This window comes from Macrobrachium nipponense, chromosome 40, assembly GCF_015104395.2.
Source record: "Macrobrachium nipponense isolate FS-2020 chromosome 40, ASM1510439v2, whole genome shotgun sequence".
NCBI classification, from domain to species: Eukaryota; Metazoa; Arthropoda; class Malacostraca; order Decapoda; family Palaemonidae; genus Macrobrachium; species Macrobrachium nipponense.
Genome location: NC_061101.1, coordinates 32,784,955 through 32,806,230, shown reverse-complemented (window position 1 = coordinate 32,806,230; position 21,276 = coordinate 32,784,955). Strand labels below are relative to the sequence as shown.

General features: G+C 37.8%; 1 protein-coding gene across 6 annotated transcripts in view; it reads left to right on the top strand.

Annotated features, from left to right (window-relative positions):
* Positions 1 to 21,276, top strand: part of LOC135212068 (uncharacterized) — a 359,803-nt gene that overhangs the window by 291,293 nt on the left and 47,234 nt on the right. For all 6 annotated transcript variants that reach the window (XM_064245417.1, XM_064245416.1, XM_064245413.1 and 3 more), the window contains one exon: positions 17,757 to 17,976. In XM_064245417.1, coding sequence (XP_064101487.1) covers positions 17,759 to 17,976 — 218 coding nt within the window. In that variant the 5' untranslated portion in view covers positions 17,757 to 17,758. The remainder of the gene's footprint in view (positions 1 to 17,756; positions 17,977 to 21,276) is intronic.

Here is a 21,276-nt window from a genome sequence, read left to right as displayed (position 1 = left end):
GTAGAAGTTTCAACGTAATGGGATTCTCTCTCTCTCTCTCTCTCTCTCTCTCTCTCTCTCTATGAAAAATTGCCTCTCCACGTATATTGGAAGTCTAACTCATTTCAAAGGGTGGAAGGATAGATTCAAGCATATTTTGGGGAAACTAGAAATAAATGTATAATTTGAAATGGCCTCTCAAGACCTCTAGGTCTTCATACCACCGATAATAAAGTTGAAAATGATCTATAGAACACTAATGTGGTATGGGATTGGCGCATTAGGCTGTAGCATCCACATCCCGTAACCCTCTTATTTTCCAGTTTGTCTTATTATTCGTTCTTTTTGCTCGTGTGTATGGAACAGCTGAATAGCCTCCATTGAACAGCTGCTGAATAGCCATTGTTGATACCAAACATCTACCTTGTTAAGTACCAAACTGGAACTAAAGGAAGAGGGAGAAATAAAGTCGAATATTTATTGAATTGACATAATGAAGCGGAAGTAGCGATAAAGAGCTGAAGCATTATGTGCACAGATGTGAATAACATCATTACCAGAAAGGTTATTCTTCTTTTCCTACTGAAGGAAACCAGCATGTTAGGGCGTTCATTTTAAAAATAGTAAGCTGCGAGGCTATGTCAGTCAGGTTTCAATAATCCGAAAGAAAAACTGTGTATGACCTGGATGATATATATAGGAACTGCGTTGACCCCTTACAGTCAGAGTATGAAGAGTTTTCAATAACGGGAGTGTGTATGTAGTAGGCCCTTCTCTCTCCCTTCAGTGAAGTTGATTGTGCCTCTTTTGATAGCTCAAGTGTCAAAAAACTCTTTAGCCCTAATATATAACAGAGATCATCCTCTTGCGATAAAAGGTTTGCAGTATGGTCCATTCATACTTCAGCACTCTTGGAAACATCGATTTTTAAAGTTCTTTCCATTTCTGATTTGGCATAGATAGGGTTATTACTGTTGTCCAAATATTTCAGCCTGTGATGTATTTCTCACATGTGCCTAAGAACACAATGTAAGAACTTGTTTTGGGTTCCCAGTGTTTTAACAATTGAACGATGGTATAGTACTTGATGCACACAAACATGTATATTATATATACACATATATAATACGTATATATATATTATTTTGTCGTTCTGTCCTCTGAAGGGAAATTCCGAAGACCTGTCACTTTGACTCAGTTGCCAAGTTTTGGAATTCTGTCTTGGCATCGGTTTCTTCGTGCCTAAAACCACTTAGTTTTCAAGGGAATTTAGTACTACGTCTCTTCCTTCCCGGCTGAGGAAACTTTTTAAGGTACATCAGTTATTTTGTTCCCACCGATCTATTCCTATTTTTGTGCCAATTGCAAACTCTGTCTTCAGATTGACGTACATTCCCCAGCCCAACTACCTTTGCTTATGTTATCGTCGAGTGAAAATACGGTTTCTTCCTTGTCCTATTCCCGGTCGTTGTAGTTGTTCTCAGCTGGATAATTTGATTTCTTGTCGATCTCCCTTGAGCCGCAGGAAACGGCACATCTGGCTGGATGAAGAACTGATTTCATTACAAGTCATAGGTCGTCGTCTTTCCCATCTTCCCTATTCCGGCAAAAGAACAGTCACTACATATACGAAATAAAGAAGATAACATAAGAAGTGAGAAGGTATATTAATATAGGCCCTTTGTTTGGGATTCATTTCTTGCTAGAAAACGACAGCGCCTGCCTTGGCATTCGGGCACTCATGACTGAAAGTTAAGTGTTCTCATTCATGTTGTTTACTATGTTCTAAAGACTCTCTCTCTCTCTCTCTCTCTCTCTCTCTCTCTCTCTCTCTCTCTCTCTCTCTCTCTCTCTCTCTCGCAAGTGTTCGCGTATTGCCTCTGTTTTTTCCCTAAGATCGATAGCGTTGGTGTTCAGAGCGTTTGATTTGTCGATGCATTTCCGAACCATAACATCAGAATGAGTCGTTGTTTTGATGCACGAAACAGTGATATCATTGGACGAGCAGCATTTAACTCCCAATTCATTGTTGTAGATGAGTTCTCGTACGTATATTTACGTGAAAGTGTGAATGTGTTATGTATGTGTGTTATATATATATATATATATATATATATATATATATATATATATATATATATATATATATATATATGTGTGTGTGTGTGTGTGTGTGTGTGTGTGTGTGTGTGTGTGTGTGTGTGTGTGTGTGTGTGCGTGCGTGCATATTCTTTTGTGCACACATTTACGTGAGATTACTGCTTTGTGTGATTTTATCTGTATATGTGGCTATAATCTATAAAGACATTTACAGATAGTTTTTGTAATCCGTCAGGATCGCTGTTGACGTTGGGACCCGCTTTTAGTGAGCTGCGTTTTATGAATGAAGATCGTTGTTTGTTGAAAGTAAAAGCGTTTTATTTTTATTAAAGGGAGAATAGCTTTTCCGAATTTCGTTTTACATTTCTCGTATTTTGGATGTTTATCCCAAGGGCTAATCTATATCTAGACGAGCAATGAATTTTTCATTAGTATACAATGAGTGAAGCTCTCCATGCAAATTGTTTTGTTATATTATTCCTTTATCCTCAGTACTAAATGTAAGTCACCTCAGGTTTCATACATCGTTTCATACATCGTGTTACCATCCTCCAAGCACCGTATGAGAGACAGCCTTTTCATCATTGCACTCCCAGGGTGTAACCTTCCTCTCTCACTCTCATATCCAGCCCCCTCCCCCCTTCCCCCCTCCCCCTCCCCCTCCCCCTCCGCCCTCCCCCCCCCCTCCCCCCCTACCCCCCACACTCCCCCTCCACCTCAACCCGGTTAAGCTAATAAATCTCTCTCTCTCTCTCTCTCAGTGATGTTCATTAGACGCTATTGTCGTTGATTTTTTCTTTTTTACCTTAGATTTTTAATACTTATTTGTATTACCATCATTCTTGCAATTTGTAATAAACTATCCCGGTTGTTTTGTTGCTTTGTGTAAACATGGCATCAGAAAGGATGGTAATATAAGGGAGGGTCAAGTCGTCTAGTCCTGACACTAAGAACGTTCGGTCCCTTGTGTTGGCAACTGGGATGAGAGAGGATTGCTCCGTGCTGGACGACGGCTAGTTTGAGATTCATATTAAGTAGTCGTTGGAAGTTGGCTTCAATCTTTGTAGGGCATTCGAGTATAGACGAGATGGTGTTTGTTTAAAAGAATGTTATTTTTTTTTTATAATGAATGAAGAGAATAATACATACATTAAAAAAGGGTACTTATTTGGAATGAATGAAGAGAATAACACATTGGGAGGAAGGAGGCTCATCGATTGCTTTGTCGAGCAAGTCATGTGACAGCGCGGAGGGAGGGCAGGAGAAAAGCAACTTTCCTCCCCCAAACTTCTTGCTTCAAAGTCACCCTTAAGTCTCGGGTCTTCTCCGAATCAGGGGAACTTAAAGTTGATACTGATTTTTTCCTGTGGATATTTTACACCTTTGGGGGAACTCTAGGGACTTTAGGATTTGGATCGCTTCGAGCTTGTCACCTCTCTTCCTACGGTCCGGACACACGGACCCTTTACAGCTGTGCATGTCGGTGGTGCCTGTCAGTCTGGGCTGCTCTTTTTCATCCGAATTGTTGAGTTCTTTGCTTAATTATTGCTGTGAGGTAGGAAATGTCGAGGCACTTCGTATTCATGCATAATTTAGTATCATCTCTCTCTCTCTCTCTCTCTCTCTCTCTCTCTCTCTCTCTCCCCTTATGTTTGGTCGATAGTGTAATTTATCGTTCATTATAATTAGGTTTCATCAGTGGTCAGAATTCCGGTAAATGGTTTCACTTTCGGCGAGACGTTCCATAATTTTAGTGTCTATCATACCTCAGTGGAAACACCGATACTGGCGGAACGCAGCTCGAATGTGCTGGCAATTCAACGCTTTGCTTTAAAGGTCCCTTTGGAGGAGTTTTAGAAAGTTCACCGCAAAATGTCTGAAAGCGGTGGCCATGATTCTTGTGTAGGAGATGGCAGGGGGTGAGCGCCCCTTTGGTTCGTAAAGAAGATTCTTGTTTTTCTTCTGTAAAGGTAAAGGAAGAAAACAGGTTTTGTAAAGGCGATTGCAGCCAGTTGCAGATGCAGTAGGAATTATGGTCATATTTAACATATATTTTTCTCTGGATAACATGAAAATGGTAATAATTAAATGCTTCCTGATGAGGCAAATTTTTAATAGAATTGATGCTAAGTGGCCTGGTTAAACTATTTTAATAATTAAACTGATAATGCGATAGGTAAGTCTATGATGCTTGAGGTTAAAAAGAAAAGAATATCCTTCTGAAGAGGAAGTTATGTATTACTGCGGATAATATACTCAAGTAAGACAAATGTCTTTCTAACGGGATGCTGCAGGACATTGCATAAGCCCAACGAAATAAATTAACGGCATTTCCTATTAAAGGAATGTTGATTTAATTCTTGTAGAAGGTGAAAGGAAGATTTATTTTTTATATATCAAAGTTATTCAGGAGAGAAATAAAATCCTTTTAATGAAAGGAAAACGTGAAATTCTTACGAATGGGATTTTAAGCCATGTGATTAAAAGATAAAAGTAATTTTTAAAAACGTTTGTAATTAATTTCCTTCCGCTGTGTTATCAAACATAGTCTAATAATGATCCCTTTCAAAAGAATTTCATGGTGATGAAGCAAAAGAACATAGAAAGATATTGAATTCATTGGCAGGTTAACTAATGACGCCGATTTGTTAGAGTGACGGGAGATCGTGTGAATCTTTTTTTCTAGACGGAAAAAATAAATGAATTAAATAAATGCAAATGGTAGAGAGGAATGGAATGATGCAGTTTAAGCTGTTGTGATGATATTATAAGCGAATTCTTTTTGCTAGAAAGGGGATAATTGTTAGTAAAGATTGTGTTAGAGCCGAGACATAGCCATGACAGCAGATTATTCCTCTGAGCATCTTGTTTTTACATGATGCCGATGTAGCAACTATAGAAATAGAAATAGTGTACTCTCATTTGAAGGTGGGTGACGTGACGGATAGTAGTCTGGTGAGGTTATTGAGTGTTAGGACAGATGTTAAAACTGGCGTGAAGTCCTGTCTTTTTGTCTGAAATTTCTACCTAAGAAAGATATCAGTTGTTCGTATGCATAGTGTAGTTCGTCGCAAAGTGAAGAGATTGTTTTATTAACTGAAATCAGCATGAAAAAACTTTTGAAATATCAAGGCATGATAATTGAATGGTCTCAGTTCCGGAATTGGCAAGAAAACATGTCAGTGATAAATTCATCTTCATTCACTGCGTACTTCCTATGTACTGACGGGGGTATACCTGAAGTAGCAGTCAGGACAAGAGAATATCAGTATTAAATTTCCTCAACTGAAGTACGGGACTGTTTACAAATTAAACTCTCTCTCTCTCTCTCTCTCTCTCTCTCTCTCTCAATATAGAGAAATCCAAGAATCAAGTTCAACAGCAGTTATCACTTTGTGGAATCAAATGAGATCATTATGTATTATTCTAATCATCATCATTTTCGCTCCTCTGATGTATTGCTCAAGTCTTTCAAGTGTTTTATTGAAAAGAGCTTATAATTTACTCATACTGGTGGCATCTCGGTCTTCACACCAGGCTCCCAAGTTCTGTTGCAAGTTTTCAACAGAGTAGGATGCAAGCTCCATGCCACTGTTCCAACTAAAGCTCATGTACCAACGAACGAGTGACTTTCTTTTGTTGGTGGTTACCAATCCAGCCTGTGACCAGATCCAAGTTATTTTCTGTATTTCACTGTCATTGAGACCTATAGTGTAAAAGAGGGTATTATATATTTTCTGTTTTACCATCGCACTCATGGCATTTAAGTGCTTATTGGGCTGGTAATTCAACGTTTTGTAAATCCCATTCAACATTAGTTTCAATCTCTGCACATCCTGTGATTTATTAAGACTGTTCATGTTTCATTTCAATTCCAAAGGGCTTCTCATGTCAGGAATTTTAACGTTTCTTTACGATAAAAAGTAGAAAGATATTCTATGTGTCTGTTATGTCTGTGTGACATGAATCCAATTCTCTTTTATTGCGCATGTCATATGAATAAAATGGTTTTTATTGGGTATATCTTATTGAGTCATTTTAATTCGTTCGCTGTACAAATTCGTTCTTATAAATTTATGACGAGGTCAGTCTTTTTGCAGTTTATGCAATGTAAAATCACCCATTCTATTGTATTGCGCACGACTTACGTAATATAAATCAAGCCATTCTTGCTGTTGTTGTACGATAATAAATTGACAATGTCTTTCTCAAATGGATGAAAGCTCAGGCGATTTGCAAATTTCGGCCGGGAGTTTTGTCAAGATCAGTTTCCGGTATAGCTCGCAGGGAAGAGTGATGTCGATGTCTTGTGTTTCCTATTGGATGTCCCAGTTTCTCCAGCGAATGCACGTCAAGTGCGTCCCTGTTGCTCAAGCTTTTGCGAGATAGAACTCTCTCTCTCTCTCTCTCTCTCTCTCTCTCTCTCTCTCTCTCTCTCTCTCTCTCTCTCTCATATTGAATAATATTTTGAGAAATGATAATAATAAAGGCCAAATCGACAGAAAATGTTTTAAGCAACAACTGTAAGAACTCCAGATACAATATTCTTCTTCACCATTCAGTGAAGAGGAAAATGGCATCTATGATTTATTCAGTATTATCATTTCCGATATCTTGGCTCAGAAGCGTAAGTTCTCCCAATTGTTAAAGTAACTTTAAAAGTCGCTCGTCACTTGATGCGAAAAAGAAGGGGCAATATTCTTTGGATTTTTGTTGATGATTAATGCCAAGCTGAATCGAAGAAAATAACACCTGAGTAAGATTGATTTTCAAAGAAACAAAATTGACGTGTCTTCGTACCCTGAGACGCTTTAGGGAGAAAAGATACTCTATGCCATATTTTAACTACTTTATGGGAAAACCTTTTCGTATTTACTCTCAGTTGTATTGTGGAGTCGTAGACGAGATAGATGCCGTTAAATTTTGTTTTAAAAAATAACAGAGCTTTCTCATACGTATATGGAGTCTTGTTACTCTATCATTACTCCCATAGTTCCCTTTTTCTCCTTTTACATTTGGGTACCGTAAATTGCTGGGGAATTGGGCGTTATACGAATCACCAAGCGCAGTTGATGTCTGCATAATAAGAGAATTAAAATTAAATATTCATAAATGATAATGCTCTTTGTCATTTTAATTTCCGTGATACATAACTAGGACTGAGTGGTTAGAAATATGGTGCCATCAGTCTGAATGTTGTGTTTTAACAGTTTTATTCAGTTGAAATATGAAACAGGACATACTGACATTTCTACTGAAGTTTATTAACACTCCATTATGTGTTTTGGGTTGATTAATGCCTGATTTTTGAAATATTAAAAAACTCATGGATGTTACATCCCGTCCATCACCTCTCTCTCTCTCTCTCTCTCTCTCTCTCTCTCTCTCTCTCTCTCTCTTCTCTTCTCTCTCTCTATCTCATCCTCTCTCTCTCTCTCTCTCTCTCTCTCTCTCTCTCTCTCTTCAGCTATGAAGTTTGAGAATGAACTTGATAGTTTGCTCCTAGTCAAAGAATCAAGTAAAAGACTTGGAGGTCTTCAGCTCTTGACTATCTAATAAGGTCTACTCATTGACAGAATCGTTGCAAACCGCCTTAATTAAGCTGTCGTCATGGATACTGACGGCAGTTCCAGACCAGATTAGACCACACCAAAATAACTCGACCGGATGAATTGGCTTGAGGGGATGCTAAAGTTTATGGAAACCCTTTAAATATCACTACGTAAGAGGTTACTTGATGATACTTTATTGGAAGCCCTTTAATTTCACTCAAACATTTTTTACTGAAAATCTCGAAATTTCACTAAATAGTGTTGTAATGAAAATTAAGATTGACTCATCGATATTCTATTAAAAGTAACTACATCACCAAGTAACATATTAATGTAAAACTTTAGATTTCCCTACTTGGTTTTTACTGAAAATCCTTGAAAATCACTATTTTACCTCACAAGAACCCTTGAATTGTCAAAAGAATATCTTTTCTTTGGAAAGGCCGACTAAAATTAATTTCTAGGTAACTCATCCTACTTTCCTCCTCCTCCTTCTCCTCCTCCTCCTCCTGCCAAGAAATAGCGTGCCCACCGTAGTATATATTGAGTCTGGCTTATTGTAGAGCGAAAAGAAAATTGTAGTGGTCGTTATTTGGTGATGAAAATAATCTTGGGGCCAGGAATAAAAATCTTTCGGTCTCTTGTTTTCTCTGTTTTTGTAATTTAGCTCCAGCTGCTGTTCTCTAGTTCTGTTTTTGTTGGGAGTTTGAAGGTGATTTGGTTTTGTTCACTCGATGTTTTTTTTTTTTACATTACCTCAGACTTCAGTATGTATGTATTTAATATTTGTTTGTTTATCATTTATTTAAACCTGTGTCAGACTCACTTTCATCACACAGAGTCCAGCATTTGGTTACACAGGATTACTATGTACTGAATAACATTTTAAGGAAAAGCTTTTGTCCTTCTCGTATTGTAATCGAGTTTACTTGTACCATAATCAGAGGCCTAACAGTTGATATTCTTTATCTGGATAGGAATATTTAATTTTTTCTGTAGATAATTACCGTAATAATTAAGCATCTTGATGTGGAATGAGGTGTATACACTCTTCTATTCTTTTATATGTGTTTTAGACTTCAATCATTTTATTGCAGAATGAATAAAAACGACTTGGACAGTTAATGAAAGGGCATTTGCTAAGGGTTGCGGCTTTTCCCCATGATCTCAGCATCTTGTTTACAATATTTAAGCGTTTGCCTTTTTGTGATGTGTTCTTCGTAGCTTGATGATTTATGTAGAGAGTCGCAGGAAGGAGCGAGACCTTCTCCCCATTTTGTTATCGGACTATTTTATATAAATCGTAAGGTTTTTCACACTAGAAGCAGAAATCCCTTAACAGTGTGTGTGTGGTGGGCGCCTGATAATGCAAGGTTGATATTATTATGAAACTCAGTCTCTGCTATGTTGGCATTCCGTTTGGTCAGCAACAGGTGGTCCTTGAAATGGAGTTTCTAATATCTTCACGTTCATGGTGATGTATTATATTATAGTCACTCGGTTGGGGGGTTGGGGGTGGAGGGTGTTTTATGTCATAATACGTACTTCATAATGTTAAGCTGTATTAAGAGTATCCGGTATTTTTATTGAAGGTCATATCATTAGTGTATGGTTTTTTATTCAAACTCTTAATATTAGGCAGCATTATGATTACTTGTTTTAAATTTTGATGTTTCAGTTTTAAGGTAGATTATGCTTGGTGTAATCACGGTTTTATTTTATATTGTATTTTAATCAATGTCAAATGCATACTTTATCTTAAGAAGAATAAATACTTGTTGTAAATTTGAGAAGCAAATTGTGCAAGTTCAGGACATCGGAATTAGAGGTAGGCACCACACACTGAATATGGAATGAAATCACTCTCGCTCTGAAGCCATTTGGTCCCGCCCGAATTGACTTAATGGAGTCAGCGCGAGCTTCCCCCCGCCGTCTTGGATGAGACGTATTTGGATAATGTTATTATTATTTCAGTTATTCTGTTTTTGCTTGTTGTATTTTTCTTTTTGCCGTAAGGATAAAATCATTAGAAGATGATTTTATTCTTCAAGTAACTGGAAGTTACCTCATTCTGTACTCTCAGAAATGTTCACAATTTTAGAGAGTTATAAAGGGACATCATTTTGACTGCGAAGACAAATAAAGTTAGCTGAAAATTGGATCCACAAATTGAACTCAATCTCAAACTGTTTTTGAGAAAGTTGATATGAAATTGCCTATAATTCCTTGGTCGTTACAATTTGTTTTTACTTCCGTTTTTTAGACAGAATTGAAACTACCACTTGAAGTTACTTAGGAATTGTCCTTATACAGATGCCAGGACATTATCATTATGAATGAGTAATATTGTAGTTTATCGGACAATAATCAATTGTAGGTAAATGGATATTTTCTAAGCGTAAAAGAACACTTAAACTTTCCAGCTTTGAGTTACTGAGAAAAGATTTCGAATCTAGCCTACGTCTTATCGTCACATTCAAGTGTTTGCACCTTTCGTAGATCCGTCTCTCATTTTCGATTCGCCTTCGGGTAAAAAGAATGGCCTTTGCCGTGAGTACCAGAATACTTGCTGAGCTGACGGGAATTTCCACTATACCTTCATTGCGCAATTACCCGTTTCTTGGCTCTGATTCGCGGTGTTAAAGAGGAGAAACAAAAAAAGAAAAAGAATTAGTTTGTGTTTTTTTTGTACTTATTTGGAAAGGGGGGTGGAGTGGTTGGGTAGATGGGGGGTCGGATGTTGGGTGGCTTCCTCGCAGGAAGTTGTTACTGTTCAAACTGCATTTGAGATCGATGTTCTTTTCTTCCGGCCATAGCCTAACCCTCAATTCTCAGGAGGAGGAGAAAGTTAGAAGAGAGGCTTGATGATGGGCAGACTGTTTATCTTCATTCCATTTTTTCTCCGTTTAATGTTTCGAAATGTTAATCCTCTCTCTGCTAGGATGTCAAAGAGGACCACAAGAATGGGTTGAGCGATGTTTAATGAGAGATTAATTTGACAAAACTAATAAGCTGTAAATGGAAATACTAACCATTTTTATTAGTGTAGTTAATATACTATTTTAACGAATGCTGTTATTCGTATACATTGCTTAATTCTATTATCTCTCTCTCTCTCTCTCTCTCTCTCTCTCGTGGATGATCAACCGTTAGTTTTTATCCAGCCGTTCCAGTTATCAGAATAATTATAACAATCCTCAGGATGGGATAAGCTTATTCGCAATAGTACGTAGACACTGATATTGGGAATTTTCAGTTTTATCAGCTTTACTTCATATGTTCTGTGAACTGCTTCACGTTTCTGTAGTGGTAAGATTTTTTAGTAAGAAGTTACCTTATTCTCTTTACTCTCCTTCTTTATATATATATATATATATATATATATATATATATATATATATATATATATATATATATATATATACCGGGCGAATAACTTGCACCAAAAGGAATTGTAAATGATCAATACTCCTGCCTCTGCCAGGATTCGAACCTGGTTCATTGGTTTAGCAACGACGGTAAATAGTCGAGAGTAACCTCTTAGCTATTCTCAGAAACACTTATCAAATATCACGCTCTTTGGTGTAAGTTATTACCAAGGTTAATGAATTCGATATTAAAAGATATTTGTAGCTGCTTACACTTTAACTGTAATTTTTAGACAACTCCTTTATCTCACCGTACAGTCGTTATTGGCCAGAACGTTCACGAGTGTCCTGATTGCATGCCTGAGTGGCTAGGAGAGTGACCGTCCTCGCCAAGGACGCAACAGTTGCGGTGATTAATCTGATTTGTCATTAGACAACAACAACAACAACAGCAAGCAAGGATGATTAAGTACCTGAATATAATGAGGTGTCGTTGGCGAATCATAATGGATCTGTTGAATTATAGCCGACCATAATAAGGTGGGCTCCGCCTTGCCCTGTGGTCGTCTTGCGGATTACCTCTGGTGCTGGCTAATTAAAACGCCTCTTTGAGTGCCGATAATTGAGCTTGTGTGAAGCCGTAGATGACTAAATGGCCGCTGGTGAGATTTTCTTTTGAATTGCTTCGATTATACCGGAGGTTCTTTTAAGCACATGTAATGGAGAAGCTGCTTAATTATGTTGTATTGATAGATCAAAAACAGGGTTATGTATTTGTGGAGAGAGAGAGAGAGAGAGAGAGAGAGAGAGAGAGAGAGAGAGAGAGAGAGGATCTTTTTAAGTATGATTTTATTGTTAGAAGGAGAAAAGGGAATTGAAAGAAGATTTGAGTCTAAATAGCTCTTAAATTGATTTTCCCCTCTCTCTGCTGTCGTAGGTGCGGGTCATGAGGACTTCGGTCTTTTGTGTTAGTGATTGATAATCCCTTTTAATCCCAGTTCTCCTGTCGTATCCATAAACCTGATTTCTTCGGAAACTCCGCTTGTTGCCATTGAACTGTTTGGGCTGCTGTGTGTGTGTGTGTGTGTGTGTGTGTGTGTGTGTGTGTGTGTGTGATGAGAGAACTCCGAACTGGTTCTGCTAAGAGCAACTTCTGCAATAAGAATTGTTACAGAAATTGCTGTGTTCAGCTGCAGTCTGTCCTTTCAGTAACAACAATTATAATTGTGATAATAATTAAGAGATAAGGAAGTTCCCGATCATGTTCAATAATAATGAAGAACGGGCAGTACCTTCACAACAACAACAACAAATATAACTATAATAATAAATTTATTTGTTCACATGCATATACGGAGAACATACATGAAGACGTTTGTTTATTTATATAGGTAAACGATGTCTTCATGTCTTTGAAACTAGACTTACATTTTTTGTGAACGCCTTTGTTTGGTTGTTTATGTATATAAAATTTATCAAATACTTAGTTCAGAACCAATTTTACTTTTCACTTTTATTTCATTATTTATGCGGGATTGGCAAAGTTATCCTTTATTTGAGTTACCTTCATTTTGTATTTATTTTTGTCTTCTTCTCCCTTCCCCTCTCAAGCGGGAAGTGGAGGCCGATGGAAGGGAGACCCTTTTTGAAGTCCCTCCCACATGTCAGGGCTTGTTTTTCTCGATTGTTTTGACTTTCCGTTCTTATCTTCAAATTATTATTTGACATTTCTCTGGAAATACAGGTCGCAATTTTGTGAATTATAGTTATAAATGTGTCCTGTAATCCTTCGAAATGAGTTGAGAATGTGTTCATGACATGAATAATATTGTCATTTTTAAAAGGTTTTCCGAAATGCTTTTGCAATTACTTCAAATAGGTTTTAAAAGAAATGAATCCGATTAGTCTGAAATCGTTGGAACTGCTTCAAAATATCATATATATATATCTTATCTATATATATTTATATATATATATATATATATATATATATATATATATATATTATATATAGATATAGATATAATTATATACATTATATATAATTATCTATATACAATCTATATATATATATATAATATATATTATATCTATCTATGTATATTAATCTAAATATATATCTGTATCTTATATTTAATATTAGTGATTCTATATATATATGTATATATATATATATTATAGTATAATATATATATATATATATATATATATATATATATAATTGTGACGTTAGTGGTATTGCTTCAAAAAGGGCATTTTATTATATTTGTTATTTTGATGGATTTTTTTTATTTGTGATAGCAATATGATAAGAAACAGATGCATTCATTCATAAATTTTACAGATCCTGAAAGGTGACTATATATGAGAGGGCTTCATATATTCTTTATCACAATAAAAAGATCTTTGTCACATAGTTACAGATCAGCTTCGTATCTTAATTGATCATTGGTTGGTAGTCTCACTTGAAAATATTGAGTGGTATCAAAGAAATCATTCATTTTGGGTGGAATTCTCAGTTGCTTAGAAACAGTCACATTCTAGAGATCATTCTGCACGGGCATTATCATTCTTCATCTGGCTGATTTGAATCTGTTCCGCTTCTTTCTTGTCGCACAAAGTTGAAGCTGAAGCTGGTAGGAGGAATATGCCGAAATCATTCTGTATTTTCCTTTGCCGGGAGACGGAAATTGCTCCGTAAATCTCCGGCGGAAGGAAAATTCATACGTGTGACAGGAGGAGACTGACTGGCTGTGTTCTATTTTATCGTCGAACATATTGTTGTTTTATGTACTGATATTTCTTTTGTTTCTGTCTAGTTTATTTGTCTTTCGGGTTTAAATGTTGCCTTGTAAAGGCGTGTACGCTTTGTCGTTCGTATTGAAAACGTTTTCAAAAGTTTAAAGTTTTCTGTCTAAAAGTTGTTAAACTTGTTGCTAATAAACTCCTGCTAGTAACAGTGTCAAGCTTAAGAAAAAGAAGAAGAAGAAGAAGAAGAAGAAGAGAGAGAGAGAGAGCCGACAATAGAAAAGATTTATTCGCCCATCTTATTTACTGCCACTTGGCTTTCGCGAGCTGTCTTCCGACCTTCCAACGGAACGTCATAATGCTTGTTTGTCATCGACGTGAGCAAAGTGGATAGACGGAAGCAAATCCAGCTCACTCACACACTAGACATTGTTGGCAGCAACGTTGAAGTGCTCCTGGGAGTTTAATATCAGCTGGTAAATTGACTCGCAATGGGATTCCCTTGCTTGTACGTGCATTTCCCCAGATTTCTTTTTCATTTTTTTTCTCATTTTTTTTACTGTTACGTACGATTGGTGTTGTCATTGAAGAATCATCTCCTAAAGGCAGGACCTGTTGTTATGGCAGGACGTCTTGTTATCCCTAAGTTGGGGAACAGGAGGATCATAAGATTGAGGGCAAAGAAATATTGTGTGGTTAGGTACGTAAGAGAAAGAGAACAACGGCAGATGAGAGAAAGAGAAAGAGAAACAATAATAGTAAGAGAGTGAGACGTCCTTGCTTTTACTTGCAGTATGAGGAGAAGAAATTTCGAAGCACATGTCATTTTTGTCCCGTAGATCCGCAGATATGGTTGAGCCTCATCGTTCCGCGTTGAGCATTTTGCGCTAGATTTCTCCTCCATTGTTGTGGCTCCCAGTCTCTCTCTCTCTCTCTCCTCTCTCTTCTCTCTCTCTCTCTCTCTCTCTCTCTCTCTCTCTCTCAATATCCTAAGCCTCACTTCTGCTAATCCGTTCAGTCAGAAAGCGGTCCCACCTGACTGGATGATCTCTCTCTCTCTCTCTCTCTCTCTCTCTCTCTCTCTCTCTCTCTCTCTCTCTCCGGAGGGTTATCCAATTAGGTATAACAGAGCTGATCTAAATGGACGGCTGTTGCAGGGAGCAGCTTAGTATTCGAAGTTTTGTCATACTTTTGAGCAGGTTTGACTTTTTTCCATTTTATTGTAAACTCACCTTTGTCACAGCTGGCTAGACGAATGCTGTTTCCATAAAGAAAATTCCTCCGGCTCCATGATATATTTGTATCCGGTTTCATTCTTTCTCCGTATCTCGGTCAATGATAAATATATATATATAGAAACATTGTCCTTAGAGCCATTAAATAATACAGAAAGCATTGTCCGTAGATCCATTTAAGCCCCTTATGTGTGATGGGATTCATCTACCTCATCCATTAGATCCCTTTTCTATGGACTCTTCCCTCTTTTTTTCTGGAGAGGAGCCTTGGGCTGAGATAGATGTGATTTCGTTGAGAGCCAACTGATTCAGCCTCCGTGTACTTTTTAGGAGAAGTTTTTCCAGGTCGTCTGTAAAACTAGAGGTATTTGGAATAGCATTTTTGTAGGGGCAGAGGTTATTTGAGTCAGTATGTCTGTATAGGATTTGAGAACATTAATGAATTATTTTTTAAGAGAAGAGAATATTTGAGGAATTAAGAGGAATTAGGACTAGTTTCAATTCTTCAGACGGTCTGGGCGATTTGTAGCAAGGTCATTATTATTTCTCAGGAGTGGCAGGTGGATTTGGGTACACCAGCAACGGGGAAATATTGAGTATCTGTCGATTTGGGAACGAATACTTTATACCGGTCGTATCCGGGTCTGATCAATGTATATGGAAAAGGGGAGTACTATCCATGAATTCGACAAATCACCTTTTGCCTAGGTGCGCCTGGGTAGGGGCCTAATACTGCTTCTCTACACTACATTTGACTGGAGCTCTGCTGTGTTTTCATTTTGTTTATTAACCACGGTTTTCAGTCTCTTATTTTTCGCGCGCCGTGTTGTAGAAACAATATATGTGATGTAAACCCTCTCTCTGTCACCAAGTTTAGAAATAATATTAAAAACAGCAAAATCATAAGTAAATTTCGAATGGAGAAATTGGTCCTCTGAAACCGCCTGACTTCTGAGATTACTTTCTGAGGTTCCCACTTCGCTTGCCACTACTCATTTTCCTCCCGGTTCGGTTTCTTCTCCCTCCTCCTCCTCCTCCTCCTCCTCCTCCTCCTCCTCCTCCTCCTCCTCCTCCGCATCCAATCGCTATCCCCCATGGCCGTCCTCTCACCTGACCGTACTAGATTACCTCTTATGTGACTCGCTTTGAAGTTTCTTGATAACATACTTAACATTAATGAACTCCCAACAACTCACGGCTTCTCACGCCCGCTATATAAGCCCCGGAGAAGTTTCATGTAGATTCTCGTAGGGACGTTGTTGCATTATTATTATTATTATTATTATTATTATTATTATTATTATTATTATTATATTTAATGTTGACAGTGTTCTTGGCCATAAAAGTATGTTATCACTGTTGCCGTTTAACCCAATATTGTATTTTTGTATTGTTATCCTTTGTAGTGTTCTGCGATTTTATATGTCGGTAATTGAGGAGACGTGATCCAGTCATGTTTTGATACAGCCAGAATATATTTCAACAAAACCTACTCACGGTTAGGTACGACAGAATTGATGGATTTCTCATAACACTCACGCGAACGGAAACATTTTTTTAGCTTCTACGGTAATGTTTTCTTATCGCCATGAACATATTACTCACTTCTGAAAAGTAATAAAAACAAATTGCATGTTTATCTGTCTAATTGACATATTTTATAAGGTATTCCAGATCTCGGTTGATTTTTTCTTTAATCATACCACGAGCTTGTAGGTTCTCTACTTTCTTGATGAAATGTGGGCTCCCCTTAGGGGTCGAGTTCCGGAGAGATTTTTTCAAGACATTGAGTCAAGGCATTGAGTGGCCATACGAAAAACATTTGAGAGAGAGAGAGAGAGAGAGAGAGAGAGAGAGAGAGAGAGAGATGAGTAAAGTACCTTGCATTTGTTAATTCTTTAAACAGTTTTTTCCTTATTCGTGTTTTCGAGATAAGGTCTTGATGTAGTTTAGTAAATTTCAGGTATTTTAACTGCAGTTGCTTCTATAATTGTGAATACGATCTGACTCCCAGGAATGATTAGATATATAGAAAAATCTTTTCTGATTGTCATAAATCAAAATCGTTTTCTTATGATATCGTTATTTGAATCAATGAGTTCTGTTCTATTGCAAAATTATTTTAAAATACTACTTACATGTTAGTAATGTTGAACTTATCAGGCAGAAAGATGGCTCCAACTGAGTATATTAATGTGTATGAAAAGAGATGTAATTAAGTTTTTATGTTTGTATTTTGTTATCGCATTTATATACAAACTCGCCGTGGTTGGTCCCGTTAACATAAATACCGTGATTATGTCTTTGTCTCGCTGGTGTTCCCTTTCCATCTCTCTCTGCATAATTGCTTTTAATCTTCGTAAGTAGCTTTATCTCTGAATTTAGCGTTTGGTGCCTCCCTTCACACCCTTTACCTTTCACCTTTTGTCTTGGATGTGGGAAGTGTGTGTGAGATGAAGATTAGCTGCTCCTTTGCTCTGTTGAGATGCATTAAATTGTGGTTTTCATTATGCGTAAGCAGACACACAGGCACCGAGACCCTCACATGCACACACGCACACAGACACACATGGGTATTGCAGTGTACATACACGTCCAGAGAGTGGGAGAGAGTGGACGTTGGTGCTTCAAGAATCTTCAAACACGAATTTCTGTGTGTTGCATATTTTTCCATATTGAGACTCATATGAAAGAACTCTTTTGCTGTACTTTATACTGATACATCGCTATAAATTGCAGTCATTCGTATTAAGAGCGAATGTTATTCTTTGCAGTGATGGTGTTTCTGCGCGCTGCTGCGTTGGCATGGTTGGGCGTCCTGCCGGTGGTGTGGTGCCTACCTCTCGAGGGCGTACGCAGTGCCCCACATCAACAGCAACCCACACTCTTAGAGGACCTCTCCCTTAATAACCTCCCATCGCAGGGCTTTACCCAAGACGACTATCAACAGCTTCTGACGCGGCAGCCTGACTCGGCAGCAGCTGCACTCAACAGGTAAGGCTGCCTTTCTTTTACTCTCCTTTTCATCAATGGGCTGGGGCTTTCAGAAGGGGTCTTGGGGAAGAACTGGGCCTAACATCCTGCAGAATTAAGGCAGATAGTTGTAGAGGGTAAATGCTATTTTGTTACAACATGTAAGATTTTTAATGACACCAGTGCTTATATAGATTATATGAACAGGATTGTACGTCTTCTTTGGAATAGTACTCTGTCACTCTGAGGGATGTCGCGTTTCCATGGCTTCCAGTGAGTGCTCTCGTTGTTAGAATAAGGAGAAGAATCGGGGAAAGATGGGTGTAGGAGCATAAGTGTGGAGTACGATAGTGGAATAGGAATGGGATCTGGATGACAGATTTGGGAAATGTAATGATAGTGAAGAGAAATGGCATGATATGGTGAAAGCTTCCTAAATCTTCGTAAGAAGAGGAACTTGAAATTGTCGCAGATTATGATAAAATGAGTGGAGAGGTGAATCGAAAAATCAATGAAGCAGGAAAGTTAGAATGACCTCCTAAAGGTGCTGCTGCTAATAATACTCCTCAGTGCGCTTTTTCAAGTCAAGTCCATAAATGACGAATCTTTGTTTCGTTTGTTGAACAAATTGTGGAATTGGCTTCATATATATATATATATATATATATATATATATATATATATATATATATATATATATATATATGTGTGTGTGTGTGTGTGTGTGCGCGCGCGCGTATATATATATATATATATATATATATATATATATATATATATATATATATATATATATATATATATATATATATTATATTAATTCATAGATCTCGATAGATAGATCGTGATGTTTGTGAGTGAATGCGCGAGCTTTTATGTTTAAACGATGAAAGGTGATATATTGCTTATATTGCATAGTTTGCGTTTTTGCAGTAACGCTCCATCGCTTCGTAATTGGCAATATTATGAAAACATATCTCTAATCTGGGGTAAATCACTTGCTTAAGAATGCCAAATGGTTTGATCATAGAGCGTAAAATTCAGTTGGAAATTAGGATAACGTATATGAATTGTAATGCAAACTGTAATTGCCCCCCCCCCCCTTTTTTTTTTTTTCTTACACTCGTGGAGATACCGGTGTTCTAAATTCCTTTCTCCTGCTGTATTGTAATACTTGAATATAGTTGAATTTGCTCGTTCAGAGGTGACCAGACACCTGGTTATGTCAAAGTTTTAAGATGTACGTCAGATTGTCAAAATTTCTTTATTTCTTGAAGATTCGTTGCTTCCTCTTCTAAATCGTGGAAACATAAGAATGAAACGTGTTTATATTGACCCTAGGAATGAGTTATGGTGCTGGAGACATCGGAGCGACGCTCTATAGTTCTTAATTATTCATTCATTTGTTAATGAACTTGTAATTATGTCAGGGGGCATTACGCCTCGTTGTTTGACCAGACTAATCTCTGTTATCTCCCCGTTCACGTGGCAGTGATAAGTGATATTACAATTGGTCTTTCAAGTGGGGCAAATGACCCTGTGACATAAGCAACAAGTCCCTCTGGCTTCGCTCGACTGTTACGTAAGTTGCACAGGGCACATAAACGGGACAATTCCGCTGTAAGTTGAGGCATCCCTTTCAAACACCAGTCGCTAGGCAGACCCCGAAATAGGTGTTAATGTCTGCACATCTGTGCCCGGTTTTGTTGTTTGGATATCCTTATTATTTTCACTTTTTTTCTTTGACTGGTATTTATGATTATAGTATTGTCATGTCATAATACTGTATACAACCTTCTTCTTTTCCTCTTATTTTTAGGTTTCTGCTATGCTCATTGTTTGCTAAAAAAAAAAAAAATTTAATGGGCAACTGTAGAGTTGTTACTTAAGAACCTGTTTTCATCAACAATTGACATTCCTTGCAACATTCATTACTTCTGAATGATTGAAATTCAAATTTGTATTTTATTGGTATAAACATTGCTTCTTTTTTCTTGTCTTTATGTAAGGCGTTATTGTCAGTGTCTGTGGTTTCAGTCATTATACAACCCCCTCATGCGTGAGTTTTCCAGTTTCTTATTTGCTTCATGTTCGTCGGTTTACAAGTGAAAGAAAAGAGAAAACCTGAAGGTGTTACCTTCCACAAATTATCTGACCTGATATCGGCTGCTTTTAACCTCATCGTGCCCCCAGACTTTTATCGTCCACAATACTCCGCCTCCGTCATTTTGATCGCCCTATTTGTTGGCCTGTTGTTATGATGCCTCGGTCGTTCGCCTAAGTTGAAAAATGTCGCCGCTCCCCAAAGAAAGACGAAAGCATCGCTTCAACAAATTGCTTCTCATTTTAAAGGATTCGAGTTACCCGGAAATGTTGATCAGCGCGAGGATGGCGATCAACAACTGCCTCTTGTGAAAGTTTTCATGTACGATGCCTGGATTCATTCAGGAGAAAATGCTGCGGCCTTTTCCATCCTCATATTCTACCCTTGTCTAGATTGACACCTGAGAAAGAGAGAGAGAGAGAGAGAGAGAGAGAGAGAGAGAGAGAGTTTTAATCATCCCTGGAATTTACCGAAAGTCCGGAATGCAGACGGAGGCTGTAATCAATTTACACCGACATAGCAATGCTGCTTCTGGAACGTAATTATCTCATTTTTTGTGCGGTTGTTGTGACTTGTAGGTGACTCGAGTTCTTCCCCGGGTGCAGGACGGATTTTAACTTTAGATCGGCTGCTCCCATGGCATTTGACACTGATTCCTCTCTATCTTTGGATTCAGTCATTACTCGTCGAAATGAGGAACTTCATTCGACGTCAAATGGGACTTTTATCGAAATGCAATATAACTCCGCGTATGGCGGGAGGTTATTTGTCGAAATGGAACCAAATTCGATGTGAAAGGAGATCGACTCGTTACACTTGTTGGACGAGAAATGTATCGAATCGTAGAGCCAGAGGAGAGCGGGGAGGATCGGCGTCGAAGAAGGGACGAGACCCTTTAAACAATGAGTGATTTCAAGTAGGAACGAAAGGAGCTGTTTATTAAGGAATGTCAAAGTTAACCCGGGGCGCTCCGTGCTCTATCAGCTTTATATCCTGTGTTTGCAATAAAGTTTACCCTTTTTAACTCTTTCTAAAGGGGATGAAAGGGTCTCTTTTCACTATAAAGCCATTTCATTAAAAATTCCTGTCCTTCACGCACTCCATTTTTCAGCCGCGTTTTGTCCCATCGTGATTTTTATATTTGGAAATATAACACAAGTAATTAGTTTCGGATGCCAAGTAATCGGATTAAAGGAGATGTGCCTCCGGTATCAAGA